The 23,236-nt window shown below is 51.5% G+C and overlaps 7 protein-coding genes across 7 annotated transcripts; 3 read left to right on the top strand and 4 right to left on the bottom strand.

Annotated features, from left to right (window-relative positions):
- Window positions 1–1,812: 1,812 nt before the first annotated feature.
- ASPSYDRAFT_58154 (uncharacterized protein) lies at window positions 1,813–7,900 on the bottom strand (the record flags this gene model as incomplete). The annotated part of the gene is made up of 7 exons (XM_040849486.1): window positions 1,813–4,030; window positions 4,089–4,173; window positions 4,998–5,458; window positions 5,509–6,214; window positions 6,277–6,403; window positions 6,770–7,558; window positions 7,649–7,900. 7 exons carry the CDS (start codon window positions 7,898–7,900, stop codon window positions 1,813–1,815), a joined length of 4,638 nt encoding a protein of 1,545 aa, XP_040702767.1.
- Window positions 7,901–8,207: 307 nt separating this feature from the next.
- dph1 (2-(3-amino-3-carboxypropyl)histidine synthase) lies at window positions 8,208–9,558 on the top strand (the record flags this gene model as incomplete). Its single annotated transcript, XM_040842042.1, has 2 exons — window positions 8,208–8,349; window positions 8,402–9,558. 2 exons carry the CDS (start codon window positions 8,208–8,210, stop codon window positions 9,556–9,558), a joined length of 1,299 nt encoding a protein of 432 aa, XP_040702766.1.
- Window positions 9,559–9,645: 87 nt separating this feature from the next.
- On the bottom strand, window positions 9,646–12,722 carry ASPSYDRAFT_986615 (uncharacterized protein). Its single transcript, XM_040853263.1, has one exon. The coding sequence runs from the start codon at window positions 12,535–12,537 to the stop codon at window positions 9,733–9,735; it is 2,805 nt and encodes a 934-aa protein (XP_040702765.1). The 5' UTR covers window positions 12,538–12,722; the 3' UTR covers window positions 9,646–9,732.
- A 1,653-nt stretch (window positions 12,723–14,375) lies between these two features.
- On the top strand, window positions 14,376–15,002 carry ASPSYDRAFT_89680 (uncharacterized protein; the record flags this gene model as incomplete). Its single annotated transcript, XM_040852204.1, has 4 exons — window positions 14,376–14,422; window positions 14,482–14,571; window positions 14,685–14,833; window positions 14,899–15,002. The coding sequence occupies 4 exons, from the start codon at window positions 14,376–14,378 to the stop codon at window positions 15,000–15,002; spliced, it is 390 nt and encodes a 129-aa protein (XP_040702764.1).
- A 990-nt stretch (window positions 15,003–15,992) lies between these two features.
- On the top strand, window positions 15,993–19,710 carry ASPSYDRAFT_89679 (uncharacterized protein; the record flags this gene model as incomplete). Its single annotated transcript, XM_040852203.1, has 9 exons — window positions 15,993–16,116; window positions 16,225–16,240; window positions 16,354–16,376; window positions 16,443–16,560; window positions 16,629–16,728; window positions 16,783–18,226; window positions 18,274–18,370; window positions 18,422–19,207; window positions 19,269–19,710. The coding sequence occupies 9 exons, from the start codon at window positions 15,993–15,995 to the stop codon at window positions 19,708–19,710; spliced, it is 3,150 nt and encodes a 1,049-aa protein (XP_040702763.1).
- Window positions 19,711–20,072: 362 nt separating this feature from the next.
- ASPSYDRAFT_985361 (F1F0 ATP synthase subunit 5) lies at window positions 20,073–21,437 on the bottom strand. The gene is made up of 4 exons (XM_040853260.1): window positions 21,055–21,437; window positions 20,590–20,901; window positions 20,430–20,519; window positions 20,073–20,353 (listed from the first exon to the last, which is right to left on the bottom strand). Exons 1-4 carry the CDS (start codon window positions 21,220–21,222, stop codon window positions 20,240–20,242), a joined length of 684 nt encoding a protein of 227 aa, XP_040702762.1. The 5' UTR covers window positions 21,223–21,437; the 3' UTR covers window positions 20,073–20,239.
- Window positions 21,438–21,623: 186 nt separating this feature from the next.
- On the bottom strand, window positions 21,624–22,660 carry ASPSYDRAFT_58148 (Mob1/phocein family protein; the record flags this gene model as incomplete). Its single annotated transcript, XM_040849485.1, has 5 exons — window positions 21,624–21,865; window positions 21,927–22,060; window positions 22,115–22,208; window positions 22,270–22,433; window positions 22,638–22,660. The coding sequence occupies 5 exons, from the start codon at window positions 22,658–22,660 to the stop codon at window positions 21,624–21,626; spliced, it is 657 nt and encodes a 218-aa protein (XP_040702761.1).
- Window positions 22,661–23,236: the final 576 nt, after the last annotated feature.

Below are 23,236 nucleotides of genomic sequence, written 5' to 3'. Positions count from 1 at the left end.
CGCCTCTTTGTCCGACGCGTGCGGTGTGGAGAGGAAGGGAAGCTTCACCGTGTAGCGGTGAGCAAAGGCTTCAAGCAGCGACAGGGACCGGTCACAGAGGCTGGAAGAGGCGACGCTCCCAGGGCTCTGGAAATTGGGCAGAGAATCGGAGCATCGTGGGAACGGATTGGAGCTGGGGGTGAGCTTAAGAGGACGCGAGAGGGAGAATGACTCCATAGCACGCCATTGTTGGTTGAGATGGTTCATCGGCGGTGGGAGCTCGAGCCATGTCCATCACCAGCTCATTCATCGTCGCCGTCACCGTCACCGCCGCTGCATACACCTCCTGATTCTGCAATTCTGATCGCATTTTCATCCCTGGCCCTGTCCAGTTCACTCCAAGAATGGCATAATAAAATCGTGAATATTTGTGACTGCGAAGGAATCGGCCTTATCGATGGTCTCATCCATGGTCTCCTCAGCCAAGACTGCAACACTGCAGATCATGAGGGGCGCCTGGACTGTCTTGACTGTTGATCCTGGATCTGGAGCCTGGACTGAATTCGACAATTCTAACTCGCGGTTGTCAAATTGGCTGTTCCACTCTCCAATTGCCTGCTCCGCGCCCATATCAGCTCATACTATACAAGACGGAAATTAACCCTTGAATACAAATTAATACCTTATACACAAGATCCTCCCATTCTTGTAACTAATTACGGAGTAGCGCTTTAAAATCCCGACCTAGCCTAAGTCGGTAGCGTCTGAGAGCAGGCTGATCGAGGCTGAACAGACATCCGCAGAAGTGTGTTGGAGCTTCAATTTCTCGCATCCTCACGCATCTCTGCTTAGGTGCTAGATCCGACATCACCATGCCTCCAAGAAAAAGGCACGGCTGCTCAACATGCAAGAACAAGCAAGAACAGGCGGGTAAACGCAAAAGTCTACATTATAGTATTTCAATCCCGGCCGTTCATGCTGACGTGGAATGATGTTCACAGCCATGGTTTAATCTCTTCAAGAGACGGCACGCCGTAAGTCATGTAGTGCCGGTCTAGCTCGACGGCTAGCCCGGAGTTGTAGTACCGCGCTGTCTTCCAGGCGCTGCGTAGGCGGGCCTCAATGGTAGGGAGAGGGAGCGGGCATTTAGGCCTGATGTAGGAGGTGGGAGGGAGGATGTCACGGTCTGATTTTGGCTGGTCGAGCTTGAGTATCCTTTTTTTTTTGGGGGGGGGGCAATATTTGGAGGCTATCGTAGGATTGGGTTTAGACCCTCCGCGAGGCCGGGAGCCATGTTTAACCAAATTTATTAACTGTGGATATGAATGATTAGAACAAGGAAAGCCCGGAGATTGCATGTAATTAAAATGCTGGAGATGGACGCCTGGATTCATTGTATGGAGGCGGGGCCTGAACGATGCTTCCCTGTTGTGGCTAGATTCCCGAGAAACATTGAGAACTTTTAGGTATGATAGTAAATGATGTGCCAGTACCAAAGACCTGATATTACAAGCCGATGATGCTTAGCTGTTGATGATCATGGAACCGGCCATATATGAAGCCTTCCTGATCCGGCTAGCGGCCCGAGAAGCCCTAAAACCTCAACTCTCCAGTCAACATGCGTGCCTTCACAATGCGCAGCAGGGAAATGACCAGAGCCATCTGATATGAGTGATTGTTAGGGCTGTTCTCGATCCGTGACGGGAAATGAACGATTTCCGTCCTTCTGGGTGATGATCTCCCCAACAAATTGGTGTATTGCAGGCATCACAAGTACATCTATTCTGCACTTAGAAGTAGATACATAGTCTTCCATTTACAATGCCCACCCCCTCACGGCGTCCGAGCGCCCTCGCCTAGGCCCATCAACCCACCAGCCAGCCCAGACATCCGACGACCCAAGAGGTCATCCTCGCTGGATAGACTGTGCAAGCTGTGTTCTCTCTCCCGCACTGGACTCACTGGATCAGAAGCCCATTCCTGAGGGATGTTGATGTTCGTCGGTGCCAATGGTCGCCGTTTGCCTAGCCCCTTCGGCCGAGCCGGTCGGCCTCGAGAAGTACTGCCTTCTCTGGGGGCCACTCCCTCGCCTTGTCTAGAACTCTTTTCTGCTGCGGGAAGATCTTCAGTTTGAGACTCATCCAGTCCCGCATTTGGTTGTCCCTGGCTGTAACCTGGGGCACTGGCACAGCGAGCCGTTGGGGATAGGGGTGTCAGTTTCCCAATGCTCATTTCGAGTGGTTTGTCTTCATCCGCAGAAGATTCGCCAGTAAGAGTACGTTTGTGGTTGCGCGGTGAGTTCTGGTGCTCACTGTCGAGTTGAGAACTTAGAGAGATGCTGTTGGTACTACCAAGACCGGACGGCGATTTTCTCATATCGGCCATGTTGACTAGTGTTTGGATCCAAGCCGCACACCTGTTGATATGCTTCCAGCTGTCTGGGAAGAATCCGGCCATTTGCAGGAAGCCGTGTGAGATTCCTGGCAGTAGTGAGACCTCCACATGGTCTTTCTCGTTGAATGATCGGTGTGATTTCTCAAGTCCTAGCTCCTGTCTTTCGTGGAATCGGCGCATCTTGGCTTGTCGGAGCCTTCCCGCGAAGACGACTGTGTCGTCGACTAGCGGGTCTCGTTCTCCCGTAATGATATATGTTTTTGGGAATTGTGCGAGTAGCTCTTCAGGTGCTAGGATTGGCGACAGTAGATAGTCTGTGTTGAAGTCTGGGCGATTGTGAGGTCCGATGTAGAGAATAATCATTGCCCGCATCATTTCCGGCGACAAGATCCTATCGTTGACATAAGATATCACGGATGACACTGCCAATTTGGTCCGGATTTTCTTGGGCTGATTGTTTGAAAGGTATGCGGTCTCCACATCTGGAGACTCTTGCTTATCCTCTTCTACTGCCATCCCCGGCGTTTCCTCCGCCAGAGCACCCGCCTCTAAATCCGGCTCAGAGAGGTAGGAATTTTGTCGAAGATCATCAATAGATGCACCCGGAGTAGCAAATGGCGTCAACCGCTGATAATCAGAATCCTTTCGCTGCTTGACACTTCGACTAGTGCTCTTGTCCTGAACCAATGCCATTTGCTCTTCGGTCATCCAGCTCTCAATCTTCATGTTCAGGGCCGGGTAAGAGAGAACCAACCCATCTGGTGATGGAAGCGAGTTTGGGCCTTGGCCCAGAGATTGACCCTTTGCTCCAGACTGGAGAACCATCAGTGTGGTTCCAACGGCAAGATTTGCCCCAGCGCTATCGCCCGTGAGAATGATGCGAGGTGGTGCATCTCCAGCAAGTCCTAAACAGCGACCGCGCGTGGTAATTATAGAGTGGTAAACATCATAGCACTCATTCAAGGCGTAAGGGTAGGGATATTCAGGTGCCTTTTTGTAGTTGAGACTCAAAATCGGGAGCTTGGTTTTACCCGCCCAGGCGAGTAATCGGTCCTCCGAGTGCCGGGGTGTCATGGAAACAAACCCACCTCCGGGGATATCAAGAACAATGCAGGTCTGGTCCCTCAGCGCACTCAAAGGACCGTCAAAGTAGAGCCATGCATTAGTGGGCTCATTGTAGATCGACTGCCGGGGCCGGGGTATGCGTATAGCACGAGGTGGGTATCTGGTTAGGCGCGGACGTACCAGGCCTGCAAGGGCCCAGAGATACGGTGTCGTCCCTTTGTTCCATGAAACCCGCAAATGCTCCACCGTCAGGGTTGCTCGTACACGGCGAACCTTATCATCTGCCTGCTCAGCTGCGAACAGATAATAGACAGTGCAGCCCAAGGATGCAATTTCCCGGAGCCATTTTGGCCGGACCTTCATTGCGGTCCAGAATCCAGCATCCAGCGCCGTAGTTATCCATGTCGCGCGGAAGAAAGACCGCGAATAGAGGTTCGCCAACGGCTCAGGGCATTCCAGGCCCACGATTTTAGCGAAGTTCCGACAGAAATAGAGCCACAGAACAACAGCAACGGTGGTTTGCCAAACGCTCAGCCTCTTCGAGAGGCGGGATGAAACGCCTCGAACAACGGGAGGGCCATGTTTATTTCCCCTATCCGAGAAAGCATTTAGCAGCTGTGCGTGGGAATATGATTTTCGTTACGACGTACCTTAGAAGGTAGTAGGACCAAAATATGAATACAGCAAGCACCTGAACCTTTCGGAATCTGGTCGATGGCCTCCCCAGAACGTGATCTAGATCGAGATTCAGTGTTACGCAGCGCTTTCTCGGACAAATGAACATACCTATCATCACTACAGGCTAGTAGAAGTATATAGGTGAGATTATTGTGCGACACGGAGATTTCGGTAGAGTAGCAGTAGCCATTAAATAGGCACGTAATCAACGGAAACGTCGCACAGAACATGAGATTGTCAATAGTAAGCAGCTCGTGTAATTTCGTTAATATGGCAGCAAGATCAGCGGAGTATAGAAAAGACAGCAGTCAATCCATCATAGAATCTGGGGCTTATGGTTAATCAACCCAGGAATGACCACAGTATGCAGACAACACAATAGAAAGCGACCTTGAGGAAACGAAAGAACAAGCCAGCAGAAGAGAAATTGGAGAGTGAAGACGGTCAAAAAAGGCCATCGCAGTTCAAAGACACACATCATCACCCTCAGATTCATTGCATGTGAAAGGCCCCACCAGCCCCGGGCCACTCCCACTCCTTTCCATTCTTCCTCTTGTCAGCCACGCAGCAGGCACCCAATGCAGGGAGGAAGGCGGAGCATCTCCGGGGTTATCCTCAAGTCAGCACGGGCGGATTAGTGGACGCATTCAGCTTTGTCGTTGGTGGTGGTGGTGGGATCTTTGTTGTTGCAGGGCGCTGTAGACCCACGATCACATGCGCCTGGCGAGTCCTGTGACGCCACTGGTTGTCAGCTGAACTGTACGGTGTAGGGCTACTCCTGCATTCCAAATACAGTACAGTTCTATTTTATGGATACCTGCAAACTATTTCCAATCAGGTCCTTCGACAAAAGTCCCTCCCCCGCGAAACCTGCCAATCACACAGCCAGACTTCAAACACCATTCCAAGAAACCCGGCAATACAAATGCCTCCCGAATCGCTGACCGTGGTGGCCCCGAGCGAGAATTCGCGGTCCTCTCGGGGCACTCGGTCGCCAATCTCTGCAAACGTATTGACATAAACCAGGCCTCCGAGGAGGCCCTCCCAGAAAACCACAAGGAAGACGAGGTAGACGCTGGGAATGAAGTCGAACAGGGAGTGCAGCGTCAGCACCACTAGATTGATGACTTGCAGGAATGACGGAAGGTAGAGGTCATGTACGCGGAAAAAAGGTGTAGACGAGCGAGAGATGAAGACTCCGACTTGGTATATCGCATTATACGCGGGATAAAATGCTCGGAAATTTTTGAAAGGGGACTCTTCTAATGGAAAGAGTAATGTCGGAGATACCCCTTGATTGATAGTATATTCTGCAATGTACACGAGGAGGAGCGGTAGCATACTAAGCAAACCGTTAGCAGATATCCGAACACAAACGCAGAGAGTGCATACAAAGGGAAGAAAAGCCCCCGCGCGCGTTGCAGGTTCGTTTTCAAGCTTTGCCATAAACGTCCTCGAGAGTGTGCGCTTTTGAGACTTTCTGTGGAATGGATGGAGGACTCAAGTAGCCCTTCTCTTTCCCCGAAATCATCATCGTTAAACGCACTATCATTCGCATGTAGCTCCCCATCTCCACCCCCAGCACGCATCGGCGATCGGGGTAATATCATGAAGAAGCTGACAGCCAAAACAGCCGGCAGAAAAGCGGATGTTAGCAAAGTGGTTCTCACTTGCAGTCCCAGGGATGTTGTCGCCAGCGCATATGCACCGGCGCCGACCAGCCCAGCAGCTCCCGTACCGCTCCCCCAAGCCGCCAGGCTAAATGGTCCGTAGAAATGCGTCAATCCAACAAAGCTCAACTCTCCCATGCCGCTTGACAAACTCGCCAAAACAATTCCTGCGAGCTTAGTGGATATCGTACCGCCATCGACATATGCTGGGCTTAGCGCCACTACGAGCATACCAAGCGCGGAGAGGAAGACGCAAATTACGATCCGTACGGAATAAGGAACTGCGTGGATGAAGTAGGGAGCAACGAGTTTCGTTCCGAAGGACGGAAGGACATCAGCGAGCAGTACGACGCCTTTTGGGACATTGGGCCCGACTAAGTCTAGGGCGGCAGATAAAATGATGACATAGAGGACGTTGTTGATAAGACCTTATGATCATGATTCAGTCAGAGACAGAGCACAGTTGGTGGATCGACACAAAATAGCCTACCAAACAACCAGAATGCCACGCAAACCTTGGGATCCGCTCCCTGGAACAATGCACCGAGCTGCGCACGAAAACGCGCCCATGAGGCAGATGGTGCTCCTGGGAGAGGTAGCATTTGTTCGGGCATAGCCTGTTCAAAGCTGAAGGACGAAAACTAGTGCGCTACGGAGTAAATGCTGTCAAGCTGCGAAGGCAGATATAGAATTAAGCTGAAGGATCAGTATACAGTCACATCATAGATGATAGCTCAAAGATGTTGTCAAGTGAAAGGAATCGGGGGTGAGGTCGGAAGGTCGCGTGCCACCTTGCCCGAGCGGTGAGCTGACTACATACCGGTACCGTATAGATAAGGCAGCCACTTCCAGCGAAGGTAGGTATCGATGAGGAATAGCTACTCCGTACGCAATATATAACCCGCAGCCAGGGATGCTTTGAGAAGTAAAACAACAATATTTCAATTATGCTCTGACCACGCTTAGCCTTGAAGTCTTGCCACTGTCGCCTTTCCTGCCCTACTTTCATTAGACCGGCCTAGCTCATCACTAATCCATGCACCGATTCTTGACATCTCCTCCAGGTCAATACCGGTATGCATCCCAAGACCATGGACGGTATGAACGAGGTCCTCGGTTGAAACATTGCCTGTCGCCCCCTTGGAATAGGGGCAACCACCAAGCCCACCGACACTACTATCAAAAATCCGAACCCCATGCTCTAAACCTACAATGGTGTTCACCAATGCCTGGCCATATGTATCGTGGAAGTGGAGAGCCAGATCGGTGTTGGCAATGCCCGCGGCTTTCAGAGCTTGGAGAAGCTCCATCGTGCGGGGCGCAGTCCCCATTCCGGTGGTGTCGGCTACCGACACTTCATCTGCTCCCATTTCGAGCAAGGTCGCTGTGATATCAGCTACCTTTGCTGGAGAAACATCCGGACCCTCGTAGGGGCATCCCAGTGCAACAGAAACGTATCCACGGACCCGGATGTCTTTTGTCTTGGCCAATTCTACGATAGGGCGAATGCGATTCAGCGACTCGTCAATAGTGCAATTGGTGTTGGCCTTGGAGAAAGCTTCTGTAGCTGCAGCAAATAGAGAAACCTCTGTGGTCGTTGGGGGTTTGGTCTTAGTTCCTGTTGTGCTCGCAGAAACCCCAGTTGAGTCCATGACCTTGATCAGGCCCTCCAATCCCTTGACATTCGGAACAAGGTAATTGTAGGCAATGGCGTTTTGTGATTGCGGTGGGTTTTGTAACAACCGCTCGCATATTTCTGCAGTACTAGCCATCTAAAAACCAGCGTGAATTAGCATAGGACAAATATACGTTGAACGTTGCCATCCGTCTCGGTTAGGGGCGGACCGCACGCGGGGACATACCTGGGGCACCCATTTCGCAGGCACGAAAGAGCCCGCCTCAATTGTTGTTACGCCGGTTCTTGCAAGCTTTGAGATAAGCTCTAGTTTTGTATCCAGCGATATGGACTTCTTCTCGTTCTGAAGCCCGTCGCGAGGTCCTACCTCGACAATGCGGACATGGTCCGAAGTTAACCGCGCCTCTGTCGCAAAGCGTCTGATTGGAGTAGTCCGGATAGTGGACAAATGCCCTAGCCTAAGCCTGGGCTTGAACATACTGATGTAGTGTGGAAAAACAGGAGAATTCAAAAACAGATTTCGGACATGGAGAAGAACGGTGATGAAATCAGACCATGAAGCTCCGAAATCATGGAACTCCAGGGTGTCTGGGCGGAATGCGGAGAAGCACTCAAAGAAGTTAAGGCTGACGCCAGGCCGAGAACCCCACCTGACCCCCCTCTTAGTCAGACATAGCGGAAAAAATGGTTTCATCCCACCAAGACATCGATCTATACTCGATAGTCCGGCAGTTTCTTGTTAAGACGAACAATCCAAACATCAGACTGCATATTCAGGCGCCAGCATGGGTGACTCGAGTGAAACACCTCAGGCAAATGCTTCTCTAAGACAACCAAAGAAAAGATTCGTCGGAAGACGCACAGCAGACGCCCAGGCACAATCATCACCGAGCGTCCAGGATGTTGAATCTACAAGCGTACAAAAAGGTAAATGCAAAGAAAATGTCGTTATATATCCTGCATAGGCTAACAATAATAGCTGCTCCTCGGAGGACCCCAAGGACCTTAAATCAAGTACCCCCCGAGATCCTCAATGATCCCGATATTCTCGCCGCCATCGATCTCCTCCCAAAGAACTACTCTTTTGAAATCCCCAAAACCATCCACCGTATCCGAACATCCGGTGCAAAGCGCATAGCCCTCCAATTTCCCGAAGGCCTTCTTCTCTTCGCGACCACAATATCCGATATTCTTACTCAATTCTGCCCAGGCACCGAAACCCTCATCATGGGAGACGTCACTTACGGCGCATGCTGCATTGACGATTACACGGCGCGGGCCCTCGGCTGTGACCTCCTCGTCCACTACGCCCACTCCTGCTTGATTCCGGTCGATGTAACAAAGATCAAAACCCTCTATATCTTCGTCGACATCAGCATCGACACAACCCACCTTCTCGCCACCCTCGAGCGCAACTTCCAACCAGGCAAGACGATCGCTACCGTCGGAACAATCCAATTCAACGCAACACTGCACGGTTTAAAGCCGGTCCTCGAGCGTGCCGGTTTCAACGTCGTCATCCCCCAAATCACCCCACTTTCAAAGGGTGAAATCCTCGGCTGCACATCCCCAAACCTCTCCGCCCAGGAAATTGACTACCTCCTCTATCTCGGCGATGGCCGCTTCCACCTTGAATCCGCAATGATCCATAACCCCTCCATCCCCGCCTACCGTTACGATCCTTACTCCCGCACACTCTCCCGCGAATCCTACTCCCACAATGAAATGCACACTCTCCGGCGCGACGCCATATCTACCGCCCGCTCCGCTAAGAAATGGGGCATCATCCTCGGCTCCCTAGGCCGGCAAGGAAACCCACACACGATGGCCATGATCGAGGCGCATCTCCGAGACCGCGGTGTCCCGTTTGTCAATTTGCTGCTGAGTGAGATCTTCCCAGGGAAGCTGGCGGCGATGTCGGACGTGGAGTGTTGGGTGCAGATTGCTTGCCCGAGGTTGAGTATTGACTGGGGGTATGCGTTCCCGAGGCCACTTTTGACGCCGTATGAGGCTCTTATTGCACTCGGGGTTAGGGAGAGTTGGGAGAATACGCATGGGGGTGTTTATCCGATGGACTTCTATGCCAAGGACGGGCTGGGGAGGACGAAGCCGCAGGCGGTACAGGGGACGGCTTGAATTATATATATACACCTCAAAATTAATGACGATCGTTTACGAATAGAAGTCTTACGAATATAGAATGGTTATAGAGATGGGAAATCTTTTAATAGTTTCCCTTGGTAATATTACATAACAGTATCTTGACTCATTAGTTACAGTAGGACAGTACTCCGTAGGTAGCGACCATATTTAGCCCTTGACATCGTCGGCACTGTCCATATTGGGGTCACTGGCGCTTTCTCTTCGAAGAGAGAGGACACTCTTACTGGCCAGCTCATCAGCTGTCCGTTCAGCAGCCCGCCATCTAGTGACCGCTTGCTCGACATCCTCAAACATCTCAAGGGTATCTTTGATGATGCCACCTTCATCAGGCTCCGGCACAAATTGGCGCCTTCCAGACCCACCATCGGCAATCATGGGAAATGCGGGCCCAAAGCCACGCTGCGGAATTGGATTGAACATGACCGCGTTGGCAAACATGCGTATCAATTCCTTCTCTAGCTGCGCCGAGTTGACTATTGCTTTGGGCGGAATAACATCGTCGGTTTTTTGCAACATGAGGACCGCATTTTTCGACGGTGTCCCTGTATTCGGAACTGGGGACTCGCCATCCGCAACTGGTGTGTTGGCAGCTTCTGTCGCGGCCGCCAACGACTTGCTACCCTGGCTTATACTTGATTTGATAGACTTGAGGTCCTGCGGCCGGTAGATAAGATCTCGGTACCCCGGTGCATCGCGTTCGGTCAGTGGCTTTGTGAAAATAGACGCATGCTTATGAGTCAAGACATCATTCATGATCGGGGCGCCAGTTCTCGGAAAGTTGCGTGCGCACAGCACAAAGGGTGCCGATTGATCTGAATCCTCGCGGTTTGGCTGGTTTAGGTCAGGCTGCGGCTGCGGCTGCGGTTCGGGTTCAGGGGCTTCACTAGGAGGGCGTTTGCGCTTTGGACGACCCCTACCCGGTCGAGGTTCTGAGCCAGTTGCACCCTTTTGACCAGTCAAGCCCCGTTCAGCTTCGGCAGAGTTAATTCTTGCTGGAGTGCTGGGTACTTCGCGCTTAATCTTGCTAGGCTCCGCACCTGATTCATCCCCGCGCGATAGAATAGATCTTCCTCGACTTCTTGATGAAGCTGTGCTTCTATCGCGTTTCCTGCCGGTCGATACTGTTGCTTTCTCCCCCTTCTTTTTCGCGGGCCCTTGGTCAGAATCTATTGCTTTCTTTCTTCCTCGTCCCCTTCGGCGCGGAGGCTCGGGCTCTTCCGGTGTTGCCGCCCGTGATCCAAATGGTGACTGAGCCTTCTCACTAATTGGACTGACATCTTCCGGCCGGGGGCGGTCCGGTGAGCGGGGTGAATGGGGTAGTATGAGTTGTGGAGTCTGCTTCCACGGGGTGAGCGATCCAGGTGTGTTGATTGACAGCCGTGGTCTTGAGCCTCGTCCTCCCGTAGCCGGCAAACCCTGGGCTGGTCCAATAGGCGTTGCAAATCCAGAGGCAGGAAGAGGAGGAGCTGGTGATTGGAACATGGGGCGAGATTGTTGGGGTGTCGACGGAGGCGCCACATCTTGGGGGCCTTGCTGTACCTTTGTCTCAGCCTTTGGCACTTGTTGAGTAAGTGGCGGCTGAAGAGGCTTGGTGGAGTCTGCAGGTTTGGCGATAGGGGGTTGCGACGGTTGTTGTGGTATTTGAGGTTGACTCAATGACCATTGCTGGAAGCTGGCTTGTGGCGGTCCATGTGGCGGTCCATTGGAAACGGGCGCAATCGGAGCACTCTTCTTTGCAGTACCTTTCGCGGTCGAAGCAGCTTTTTGCGGAGTAGGTGAAGGAGCCGGCAGATTAGCTGGTTGCGGAGGTTTGCCGGGAGGTGGTTGTGTGGGTATAGAGTCGCGAGCAGGACCAGGGCTAGGAGCCACAGCAGAGGGGGCCGGCAATGGCTTTTGCAGTTGCGTAGGTGGTACATTCGCTGCTGTGTCCTGCACTGGCGCATTGGGAGCAGCATCGCCTGGCTTTTGAGGCGGCACCGGACCCTTGCCGTTGGGTATTTGTGCCTGCTGCGGCGGAGTAGGCTCCGCAGGCAGGCCATGTGGAGAAGAGGCGGGAGGTTGTGGTTGAGGCTGGAGTGGCGGTTGTGATTTCTGTGAGGATATAGGATGTGCTGGTAAAGAAGGTTTTTGGGGTGTAGCAGAGGGTTGTGGTTGTAATTGAGGCTGCAGGTCCTTCGCCTGGGTTTCCGGCTGTTGTAAAGCAGGTTGGGCCGGTGGCTTAGGCTCTGAGGTCGTTGGTGGTGCAGGTACTGGCGGCTGCGGTTGCGGCTGCGGCTGGTCCTTGTGGGGTTCAGATTGGGGTGGTACTGCGCCTACAGTCGTAGTGGGCTTGGTTGGTGACACGTTCGGCTCCTTATCCGGCTGTGGTTGCGCAACTGGCTTCTCGTTTGCATCCACATCCATTGGCTCCGGTGCAGATTCATGTGTCGTTTGGGGAACCGGTGCTGGTGTCGGCTCCGTGGACTTTTGTCGGGGCGCTTCACGCTCTTCCTTCTCTAGCTTTTCGATCTCTTTCCTAATCTCTTTAAATCGCCTCTCTTCGTGTTTGATCTCCGTCGTAACCAATTCCTTATACTTGGCGTACAGGTGCGGCACTAAATAAGGAATGACACCAGGATTCCGCTTTCCATCATCAGACAAGCCACCGGGTCGCGAATTGGTAATCTTGCGCTTCTTCGGATTACTGGGGCTGCTTGATTCTGAGTGATGGCCATTCGGTTCGTTTGCAGACACAGACGAGTCGCCATTATCACGCATCAACGTCGAATAAAGCTCCTCCAAGGCCTCTGGAGAAAGCCGGTGCGCGTCGAACGCGCCATTTTCGCGAACAAACTTGTTGTTGCGCAAAAGATCGGATATCGAGACAAAGCTGGTCGGTCGCGTGTCGTTGGCCGCAAGAGACTGGAAGAAGAGAAGCGATTCAAGGGGAGTGTAAGCCGACAGAGGAGGCATCCCCCATTGCCCGTGGGACCGGCCACTGGGGGAAGATGAATGAGGGATGGGGGCCACGGTGAGGGAGGGGGTTATGGAGGTAAAAGTCCGTGAAGTCAGTTCAGGATGATGAATTGATGCAGTCGCGATTCAGTTCTATGATCAATTCTTGAAAAGGTAGGTGAGAGCGGCGATCGCATACAGGTGGCTGTTTAGACCATTGGCGCAGCGGGCAAAGGGGGTACGATCCTTGGAAAATAAAGGACGACGCGTGAAGGAAATCGGGAAAACGGAAGCTCGGCAGGTGGAGAAAAAATAGAAAAAAATTTGTTAAATTTTACAGCGTAAGACGAGATGGGAGGATGGTGAGACAAGGATAAAAACCGGAGAGTTCAAGCGCGGAAAATGGACGAGAAAGAGGACGTGAGGCCGGAGCAGCGACTGGGGAAAATCTCGTTTCGACGACGTTTCCCTTTCTCTCTTTTCGCAGCCTGCGCCTGGCCGGTATCGTCACGTGACGGAGATCGACATTCACGCAGACGCCAAGGAACGGAGACCTGTAAAGTTGTAACCAATAGCCGTATGTATCGTAACCGGCTGACTTGTTGAACTATGCAAAATGACGCCACGGGTTGCCCCGGCATTATCGCGAACGACGGGGACTAGGGACATGTTATGCGTCGGTAGCCTCGAGCATTGAGGAGCAGGAATGGTCCGAGCAGAGTCATTCATGTCTTTTGCCCGGGCGATAGGGTATCCAAGAGGATCGAGGACAAGTTCCCCCACTTCGAATGCTCCATAGCCTCTCCAAGAGCACAGAATACTTGAGAGATGGAGGAGGATTATGATACCGTATTATTACAGGACCCCACGGTGTCAGGGGTTGAAATTGCCCGCCCCTTTCTGCCTGAGATCTATAAGACTGTGATGATGAAAAGTATAGTCCTCTGTCCATGCGTTGGGTACCTTTGGCACGCATGCCGAAGTCTTCATGACTATGTAGAATACAGTGTAGGAAGCACAAGATGCTATCCTGTATCATACTTATATGCCCGAACGCTTACGCCTTGCCTCGGGAGGAGTCGATGGAGCGAAGCTGTTTGCTCTTCTGATGGAGAGTATCCAGCAGTAGTGGGGAGATTCGAAGAGCTATTGAGCATCCAACGAATGTCAATGGTCATCAAGAGCTGTCGACTCGGGCCCGTTTCTCGCTATAGCTGATGAGCAGCAACCGTCAATCTCCCGTCCCCTTTCTCTCCCTGTCCCTCGGGCCCCCTTGCAAACTCTCGAGTCTCCTTTCTTTGCCTCCCTCGTCGCATGTTTCCCCTCTCAAATGACTCGAGCTGTTTCGATAAACCCCCAACTGCAAAAAAGCCGCCAGCTCCGGATCTCAATTTTGAACTTCCCCCTTTTTGCGCCGCCATCTTGTCATTCCTCCGATCGTGCAGGGCCCCTGTCAATCCAACTAAAAAGTGGTCCCTCCTGGCGCCGTCAAGAGGAGGACGACAAGGCTGTCTTCATTCCACTTTCCCCCATCAACTCTCCCACTCTCGTCAACAACTGTCTTCTCCCCTCCACGGGCCTCCTTGAGTAATAGACTTTCAGCTGGTCCTGATTTTCGTCCCTATAATATCTTAATCTCACCTTTCTTGGTGATATTTCATTCGTCTTCCGCTGTTGTTTTCCCATACCTCTACGTTCGACCCCCAAGTTGTTGTGATACCCCCCTTTGCCGCGGCTCTGCTGAACCCGGACTTGAGCTTCTTTCGATACTCCAACCTCAAGAGGTCTTTTTGCCTTTTTCGCTTGAAGCTTTCGAGCTTGTCTATTATCTATATATTTAACAGCAAATACCCAAGATGTCCGACGCAGACCAAGAATGGAAGCCGAAGGCTCGGCCTCAGTCGTCCGTTTCCCCTTCTCTTTCTGAAACGTCGACCGTGAATACTGACCAGTAAATTCCAGAACCATGGCACAGGCTTTCTCTTCTGCATTGGACTCTGCCTTTTCGCTTGATAGCGATGTCGACAATCTTTCCTTAACTATTGATCAGAAGTAAGTTCCTGGTCGGACGCTTCGGACGCTCCAAACCCCTAGCCCACACATTTTCTACAGAGATATACTAGCACAGTATAAATGTGAGGGTTTCAGGCTAACAAAGGCACTAGAAAGCACCAGATGATGATCCAAAACCGAGAATTAGAAGAGCTTCAAGCTAGAATCCGTGAGGCAGAGGAACGGCTGAAAGCGCGTTCGTCGGTGATTGGTGGCGGCCGATCTTCGGACACGCAAACAAACGCCGGATATCAATCCACAGGTAAGCCATATCCATACTTGCGAATAGCAGCGATCGGGTATCTGACAGGTTGTTTTCCACGATAGAATCGGCGTCAGCGACAACATCCCCAACGGACACGGCAGGCCAGTATTCGAGCGGTGACGAACAACGGCAGATGCCCGGCCGGCAACAGGGACGCAATTCGTGATCGACGGTTGTCCCGCCAGGATTGGCGGATGGTACAATAATCGGCTAAGAGTAGGGCTCTGATGGGTTCGACTATGACTGCTCCTCGTCTTGATCTCTGGTATTCTGGCAGACACGTCCGGAGGGATCGGTTCTGTTGTTTTGTTTCCTGTGCGCGTGTTTTCGGCTCGTGTCCATCAGGCGTTGGACGATTGAAGGTGTTTCTTTGATCTATATCTCACGGCGATGCATCCCTGGCGCCTGTAGCATTATTTGGCGTATTCGGCTTGATCAGTGTATGAAAATCCCGTCGCGGTTACGCTGGCCAGGTGCCTGGGTTTGCTTTGCTGTGGCATTCTTGTTATTGTCATTGCCATTGCCGTTTAGATAGTCATGTACTGGCCTGAATTATACTCCCTATATGTATCGTGATTCAGTTTTAAATCCATGCATATTTTCATTGCTTCACGACACTGCGGCAGTCATATGAACATTCGTACAGGATAGTACGGTCAGCTTCCACTATAACCAGTAGTTGCTATTTCTGATTGAGCCGGGTCTGAACGACCTCGGGACGGAACCAGGCCCTCGAACATGCAAATCGCCGGCAACTTCAAACGATTTGAAAAGCGAATAATATTAATGAAGGAGAATAGAGCCTGTAGCTGCATGCAAGTTCTCGTGGCATCCCCCAGTCGAGTAGACCGAGACGCTTGGATGATGTCAGTGCACTGGACGTGCTAGGCTCCCCACCCCCAAAACCCTGGAAACGGACCATAAGCGCCCGGAAATAGACCAGAAATGGATTGGGTTTGCGGTCCAGACCTTGTAGTAGCTGAGAGGCACGATAAGACTGGCTGTCATGCAACTGGAGTAGCTCATTTGGGGGGTCTCACAGGGCACTCGCAGCTCCTCTTCTTGCTGCACCCTTCCCCTCCTGTCTTCCCTCTTAATCCCGCCATTTCTCCTCTTCCTCTTCTCATCTTCTTCCTGTTTCTTGACCATTGCGACCATGGTCCTCATCGACAAGCAGAGCTACACCTCGCGCGAGGAACAGCGATTGCAGGAGGATCGCGAGCGCACCCGGTACTGGAAAAGATGGGGTCCCTATGTCTCAGAGAGACAGTGGGCTACTGGTAAGTCCTCCTGATTATCTACATTTTGCTATCAATTGTCGGTACTCACCGTGGTACTATTGATAAGAAGGATTTGGGCTAATCAATCGCTTTCCAAATTCTCCGCAGTTCGCGAGGATTATTCGTGAGTCTCACATCCGGTTTTCTTTCTTGCCCCTCCACCTATCCACCCTAGCTTCTTTTTTTCCTGTGCAATGCCTGTTGGCATGCATTGGCTGACTGACCTATCACTGCTAGAGAAAATGGTGACGCTTGGAGCTGTAAGGAACTCTTTTCCTTCCCGCCTTTGAACCCCGCGGGGCGGACTCCCGACTGATCGACCCTAGACTTTACCCACGACCACGCCCGCTCGCGAGCATTCCGCTGGGGTGAAGATGGAATTGCCGGCGTATGCGATACGCATAACCTACAGAATGTTGCGTTCGCCTTCTGGAACGGAAAGGAGTACGTTTTTTCCATGGACCTGCATATGGCCCCAGCTGCGACCGTGCTCTAACAGCTCATCTCTACAGTGGGTTCCTTAAAGAGCGACTATTTGGTCTATCAAATCCACAGGGAAACCACGGTGAAAGTGTCAAGGAGGCCCATTTTCACGTCGACAACACGCCTACAGTATGTCCGGTTTTTAGTCCATGTCAGATTTCTTCTAATAGCTCTGCATTGCAGCATTCGTACATGAAATATCTCTATAAATACCCACAGAAAGAGTTTCCCTATCAAGATCTAGTTGATGAAAACGCTAGACGGGGAAGGTTGGACCGCGAGTATCAGATACTCGACACCGGCATATTTGACGATAACCGGTACTGGGACATTTTTATCGAGACGGCCAAGGAGGATGACGATGAAGATGAACTTCTTTTCCGTGTGATCGCTTACAACAGAGGCCCAGAGCCCGCTCCTCTGCACATCATTCCCCATGTGTGGTTTCGGAACACTTGGTCTTGGGGCTATGAGAACAGCCAGAAACCTTCCATCCAACAGAATGCTCCTCTTTCTGTCAAAACGAACCACGAGAAGCTGGGACAGCGGTATGCCCGATTTGCCCCCTCCCCGGCAGTCGGTGACGGCCAAGAAGACGTCGTACCTCAGATGTTATTCACGGAGAATGAGTCCAACAATGAACTGCTTTGGGAGACCAAAAATGACCAGCCTTATGTGAAAGATGCTTTCCATCGTTACATCGTCGAGGGGGAGAAAGGCGCAGTCAACCCAGCCCAGAAGGGCACCAAATTCGCCGCCTGGTATGCTTTCAATGAGGGCAAGGGTGTCCCTCCTGGTGAATGTGCCGTTGTCCGCTTTCGCCTGTCGCGGAGACTCGAGCCGTTCGTGGATGAAGAGGTGCTAGATGATGTTGTCGAGCAACGTAAGGCGGAAGCTGATGACTTCTACTACCACATCAGCCCTCTACCGATGAGCGATGACCTGCGAAACATTCAGCGCCAGGCATTCGCCGGTATGATGTGGACAAAGCAGTATTACCACTTTATCTGGGAGCAATGGGCCAATGGTGATCCCGGTATGATTGCACCTCCCCCTGGGAGGAAGAACGTTCGTAACCAGCAGTGGAGGCATCTTTACATGGATGATATCCTCTCGATGCCGGACTCGTGGGAATACCCATTCTTTGCTGCCTGGGATACGGCTTTCCATTGTATTCCCTTGGCTATGATTGACCCAGACTTCGCAAAGCGACAATTGGATATCTTGACGCGAGAGTGGTATATGCATCCCAACGGCCAGCTAGCAGCCTACGAATGGAATTTTGGGGACGTCAACCCTCCTGTACATGCATGGGCCACTTTCAGGGTTTTCAAAATGGAGCGAAAAATGTACGGCCGACAGGATCTTGATTTTCTTGAGAGGGTCTTTCAGAAACTACTCATAAACTTCACATGGTGGGTCAATCGAAAGGACTCTGGAGACAAGAATATTTTCGAGGGCGGTTTCCTTGGGCTCGATAATATTGGGCTTTTCAATCGCTCTGAACCTCTTCCGACGGGAGGAGTCTTAGAACAAGCTGACAGCACTGGTTGGATGGCTTTCTATTGCCTGAATATGCTGAACATCGCCTTGGAGCTTGCCAAACACAGGCGTATTTACGAAGACAGTATGTTTCTCTACTACACATGGTGGTTATTGGCTAACCTGAACTAGTTGCCTCGAAGTTTTTTGAGCACTTTATTCTGATCAGTGATGCTATGACCTTTCGATCAGGCGAAGAAGAGAGTTCTCTATGGAACGACGAAGACGGGTATGCTACACATATTGATGCTCATGGCCAAGAAATAGCTAACACATACAGTTTCTACTACGATGCTATTTCGTATGGTGACCCATGGACACAGCAGCTTCCTGTGCGATCCCTTGTTGGTCTGATCCCTTTATATGCTGTAGCAACGCTTGAGCCAGAATTGATCAATAAATTTCCATCATTCAAACGCCGACTGGAGTGGTTTGTCGAGAACCGTTCGGACGTGGCGGAACGAAATATTGCAAGTATGAAACGCCGAGGGAAGGGCGAGCGACTCCTCTTAGCCCTGGTCAGCAGAGACCGCCTAGAGAAAATCCTCAAGCGTATGCTTGACGAGACTGAGTTTCTCTCTGAGCACGGAATCCGGTCAATGTCCAAGTACCATGAAGAGCACCCCTACTCCATGGACGTCAATGGCCAAAGGTTCCAGGTTAATTATGTCTCCGGCGAATCAGACAGCGGCCTATTTGGTGGCAATAGCAACTGGCGTGGACCAGTTTGGCTGTGCGTCAACTTCCTACTTATCGAATCCCTTCTACGATTCTACATGTTCTACGGAGACTCCTTTAAGGTTGAATGTCCCACCGGCTCGGGAGACTACATGCACCTAGGTCAGGTAGCAGAAGAAATCCAGCACCGACTGCAACACCTCTTCGCGCGCAACGATGAGGGCCGTCGCGCTGTCTACGACGGCTCCGACATCCTCGACTTCGACGACCACTGGAAAGACTACATGTGGTTCCACGAATACTTCGACGGCGACACCGGCCGCGGCCTTGGGTCCTCGCACCAATGTGGTTGGACAGGGTTAATCGCCAAAATAATTCACGATACAGGGTACGTGCATCTATTCCACTTCCTCACCTCGTAGATGACTTCATCCTGACCCGAAAAATAGAGTCAATTGCCGCCTTCCCCAAACACCGCGCTCCCCCTTCGCCGCAGCAAGCCACTACTTCGACGACATCTTCACCCGCTCAGTCCGCGGTCACAGTCGCCGCGGCAGTACAAAGGACAACAGACCCTTCATCCGCCGCTCTTCAACCAGCCGTTCAATCGGCAATAGGAGCGACTTTGAGTCCGCATTCACGACGCCCGCGCCTCAAACTCCTCATGGAGCTGCATTCGATGACGAAGACGAGAAAAACGGTGACGAACAACCGTCCAATGGGGCTTCCGGGCAGGGATTCGATGACCATGTCTCGCATTATGTGGAGAGTCAGCTGCAAAGAGTGAGGAGCCAGGCGTCAATGGGTGCTTATGAGGACGAGTTTGAGACGCAAGTTGACGGGGCAAATGGGAATGGGAATGGGAATGGTAATGCCGCTAATGGGCGGTAATCCATTGGTTTGCCAGCCATTCAGGCGGGAAATGATATGAGAGGCAAACGAATTAGTGAATTTGGGTATGGACATATCATACACTTGTATAGTTGGACGGAGCTGAGTTGTGGCTTGTTTTAGTCGATTTGCTGTTCTTGTCGTCGTCCTTTGCCTTTCTGCCTGTTTAGAATACATAAATCGATAACTTGGCATGTTATCTTAGAGCCTGATTTACAATTCTTAAATTGGAATACACATCTGCAAGAGGAGAATATGCTCTGTGTTTTGATATCTCACCATCTTGTTGCTTTCTGCAAACCAGGTTATACTGCGCAGGTGGTATACGAAAACACAATAAAAGGAACCAACACAACTCAACTGTCTATTCTCCACCAAACTCAAGTCCAAGTCTCATTCAATGGACTCTCGCGTAGTGCAGCGGGATGCTAGGGTACATAGTGTAGGAAGAAAAGCTATAGATGGTAGATATAGGAACAACAAAAGAGACACGATACGATGCGTAATGGGGATGTAGGGTGTTGTTAATTTACAAAGCATCGGTAAGGGCCTTGTTGAGCTTGGCGATCTTGGAGGAGACGCTCAGGTCAATGGTACGGTCGCCGATTTCAACGACGAGACCACCGACGATGTCAGGGTTGACCTGTGGTTTTGGGGGTTAGTCTAAGCTCTCATTTATTTCTTTCACTTCTCTTTTCTTTTTCTTTTATGCGACATACCTTGGGGACAACCTTGAGCTTCTTGCCCTGGCTGAACTCGGACTTGGCGACGGCCTTCTCGAGACGGTTGATGGTCTTGGTGTCGAGCTCCTGAATTTCATAGCGTTAATATCGCCGACAAAAATATAGAACTGGATATAAACGTTTGGGGGGTAAATACCTGAGCACTGGTGATCACCAGCTCGATCTCACCACGGTGAGCGCTCATAAGAGCACCGAACTTGTCGACGACCTCGTTCAGCAGACCGAGACGGTTGTTCTCAGCAAGTGTGCCAAGGAAGTTCTTGACGATGTCACCCTTGTCAGCAGCGACCTTCTGGAGCTCTGTGACGATGGCCTGCTTGTCGGCGACAGTGAGGGTAGGGGTGGAGATGATGCCGGTGAGCTTGGGGTCGGCCTTAAGGGCAGCACCAAGGTTGTTCAAGGCCTTGGAGGTGGCATCGAGGGCGGAAGCCTTGGCGGAGGCAGTGTACTATTTGTCCAATTTCAAGTCAATTATCACGATATATTTGGATGTTGACGCTTTGTATTCGTCCGGAGACCTGGGTTGGGATATTGAAGGGTTTTCGGCTCAACGGATAGCACCGAACTAGTTATCCAGGCGACGTTGAATGGGGAAGCATACCAGAGCAGTGGCGTAGGTGCCGTCAACACCGAAGAGAGAAACAGGAGGCTTGATTTCCTGGGCCGGGGTAGCGTAGGAGCGCAGGCCGTTGACAGCAGCAGTGCGAGGAACGGAGATCTGCTGGGCAGAGGCACGGAGGCCGGCGCGGGCGAGACGAGCGGAGAGCATGGCGATAATAGACGCGAGAGACGAAGCTCCGGCTAACAGGAAGAAGTAGGTAGTGGGAGCGTGGAATTGGACGCGAGACGGCGAAGACGGTCGACACACAAGAGGGGTGCAAAGCGACGATGCTATTCGGATGAGGTCCAACTTCTCCCGGTCCCGGGTCACGTGAGATTCCGCACACGCCGAGATTTCGGGTCGCTTCACAACCAACTACGAATTATTACCGCCATACTGCTTGGAGGACTACAGACTTTGTCCCTTTTCCATGATGATCGCTATTTCTTGTTTTTTCAATGTTGAACAGCCGATCTAACCAGCAAACCATGCGAATATTATCATGCGCAACACCTAAACGCCAGATCCTGTGCATTCGTTTTCGTTACCACTAACCGTAATTGACTTTCTCAGTCACTTCGCAGCATGCTGTCCACCAGGTCTCCCAACGGTCCCCAGAAATCCTTTCCGCTCGCAAGCCGGTGCTCGTCGATAAAGAGAACATAGTGCTTGAAACTGGTGTTGAGGTGTGGCTCGAGGCCCAGGTGGACAATCACAGGGTAGTGGTGACAGTAGATGTGGGCATATACACGGTACATTCGTTTGAAAATTTGGCGAACGAGACTGGAAAATGGCTTCGGGAATGGGACACCTGGTTATCCTCACGTTAGATTGCCGGCCTGCTGTAGTTGTGGGAATTTGAATCTCGGTACCTAATCGACTAGGGAACATCTGCTCGTTGTCGATATTTCCCTGAATCCAGCTCATGAGATGCTCAATGTACTCGGGCGCAGACATCTTCGTCGGGCGCTTATAATTCTCAGAATCCTGCCAGAGATACTCGAACCTATTAATCGGTCAGCACGGTACTGTCACAATTCAATCCAAGCGAAGCTCGTACTCATCGGTCGCTTTCATTTCGGGGCATGTCTGCGGCGAGCAAAATTCGGTGATGGCTCCGTAGAGAAGGTTTACTTGGTTGTAGAAGTCGACCACTACAAAGCAGCGAGGTTAGCATATAACAATCACCAGGTTCTATATAAGAAACGAACGCACCATTGACAGCTAGCCACTCATTCACATCCTCCCCCTCGGGAAGCTTCACAGCCTTCCGCAGGCTTCCACTTCCAAGTGTGGCTTCCGCAAATTGTCTCAATTGGTAACTAGTAGTTCCCTTGGCCGCCGAGCGCGGCTTGAAAGGCGCTCTCGTGCGAGCATTGCTAGGAGGTGTTAGTACAAATAATCCTTGTTTGAGCGCGCGAACGGCAGGCGATAGATACGAGGGTGGTGCAGATAAAGGGGCATTGGAAACATGAACAGTATTGTATGTAGGAGGGACAGAGGTTATGGGTTTCCTGGATGGTGATGACGATAGACGAGGGGCAGGCTCGTCGGCAGAAGAGATGGATATGGAGGGGACGGACATCGTGGTGATGAATGAAGCCATTACTGTCTCACAGTTGATTCTCCAGCTGAAATAACCAGATAAGAGCGATGTCCACGCGCGAAGGGATTGGAATTCCTCCTGCCTTGACTGGTGTCCTTGTGGAATTCGACTGGCCGCTCGAGCGAAGATCGAGTGTTTCGTGAGGGAGGTTATCGCCTGTGTGCATTCCAACGAAAATAAATTGGTTAGCAGTGTCGGGGGTTGTTTTCTTTCAATTTCAAAAATGAACTTACTGCGCTCCCAAGGGATCTAAGAGGATGATGCGGCGTCGAGCTGAGGGGCGATTGATTGACCTGGCCGAGCGGGAAGCAGATGGCAGTCGTTGGAACCAGATAACACCCAGTAGTAACTGCTTCCAAACAGAGAGCTGAAAAAGGGAAGTTACCGAGAGAGAGACAAGGAAAAGAACTCTCACCAAACGTATTCTGAACCGAGTCGTATAATTACCAACTTCATGCATGGATCTTCCCCACGATCGGAGCCATGGATAAGTGAGATCCGCCCGTTCGTTGCCCCGGCGATGTGAGATACATAACACATAACCAGAGGTTCAACAGTGCTCCAGATAATATATAA

Source organism: Aspergillus sydowii (genome assembly GCF_001890705.1).
Source record: "Aspergillus sydowii CBS 593.65 unplaced genomic scaffold ASPSYscaffold_5, whole genome shotgun sequence".
NCBI classification, from domain to species: domain Eukaryota; kingdom Fungi; phylum Ascomycota; class Eurotiomycetes; order Eurotiales; family Aspergillaceae; genus Aspergillus; species Aspergillus sydowii.
The sequence above is the reverse complement of the archived record's forward strand: the minus strand, read 5'-3'. Positions and strand labels throughout refer to the sequence as shown.

What these genes read in the sequence shown, in the direction of transcription:
- ASPSYDRAFT_986615 (XM_040853263.1), bottom strand. Translation starts at nt 12,537, where the DNA reads ATGCCTCCTCTGTCGGCTTACACTCCCCTTGAATCGCTTCTCTTCTTC.
- ASPSYDRAFT_985361 (XM_040853260.1), bottom strand. Translation starts at nt 21,222, where the DNA reads ATGCTCTCCGCTCGTCTCGCCCGCGCCGGCCTCCGTGCCTCTGCCCAG. An exon ending in TGGTGATCACCAGTGCTCAG is followed by an intron (nt 20,520 to 20,589) that starts GTATTTACCCCC and finishes TATGAAATTCAG; the next exon opens with GAGCTCGACACCAAGACCAT. An exon ending in AGCTCAAGGTTGTCCCCAAG is followed by an intron (nt 20,354 to 20,429) that starts GTATGTCGCATA and finishes CCAAAACCACAG; the next exon opens with GTCAACCCTGACATCGTCGG.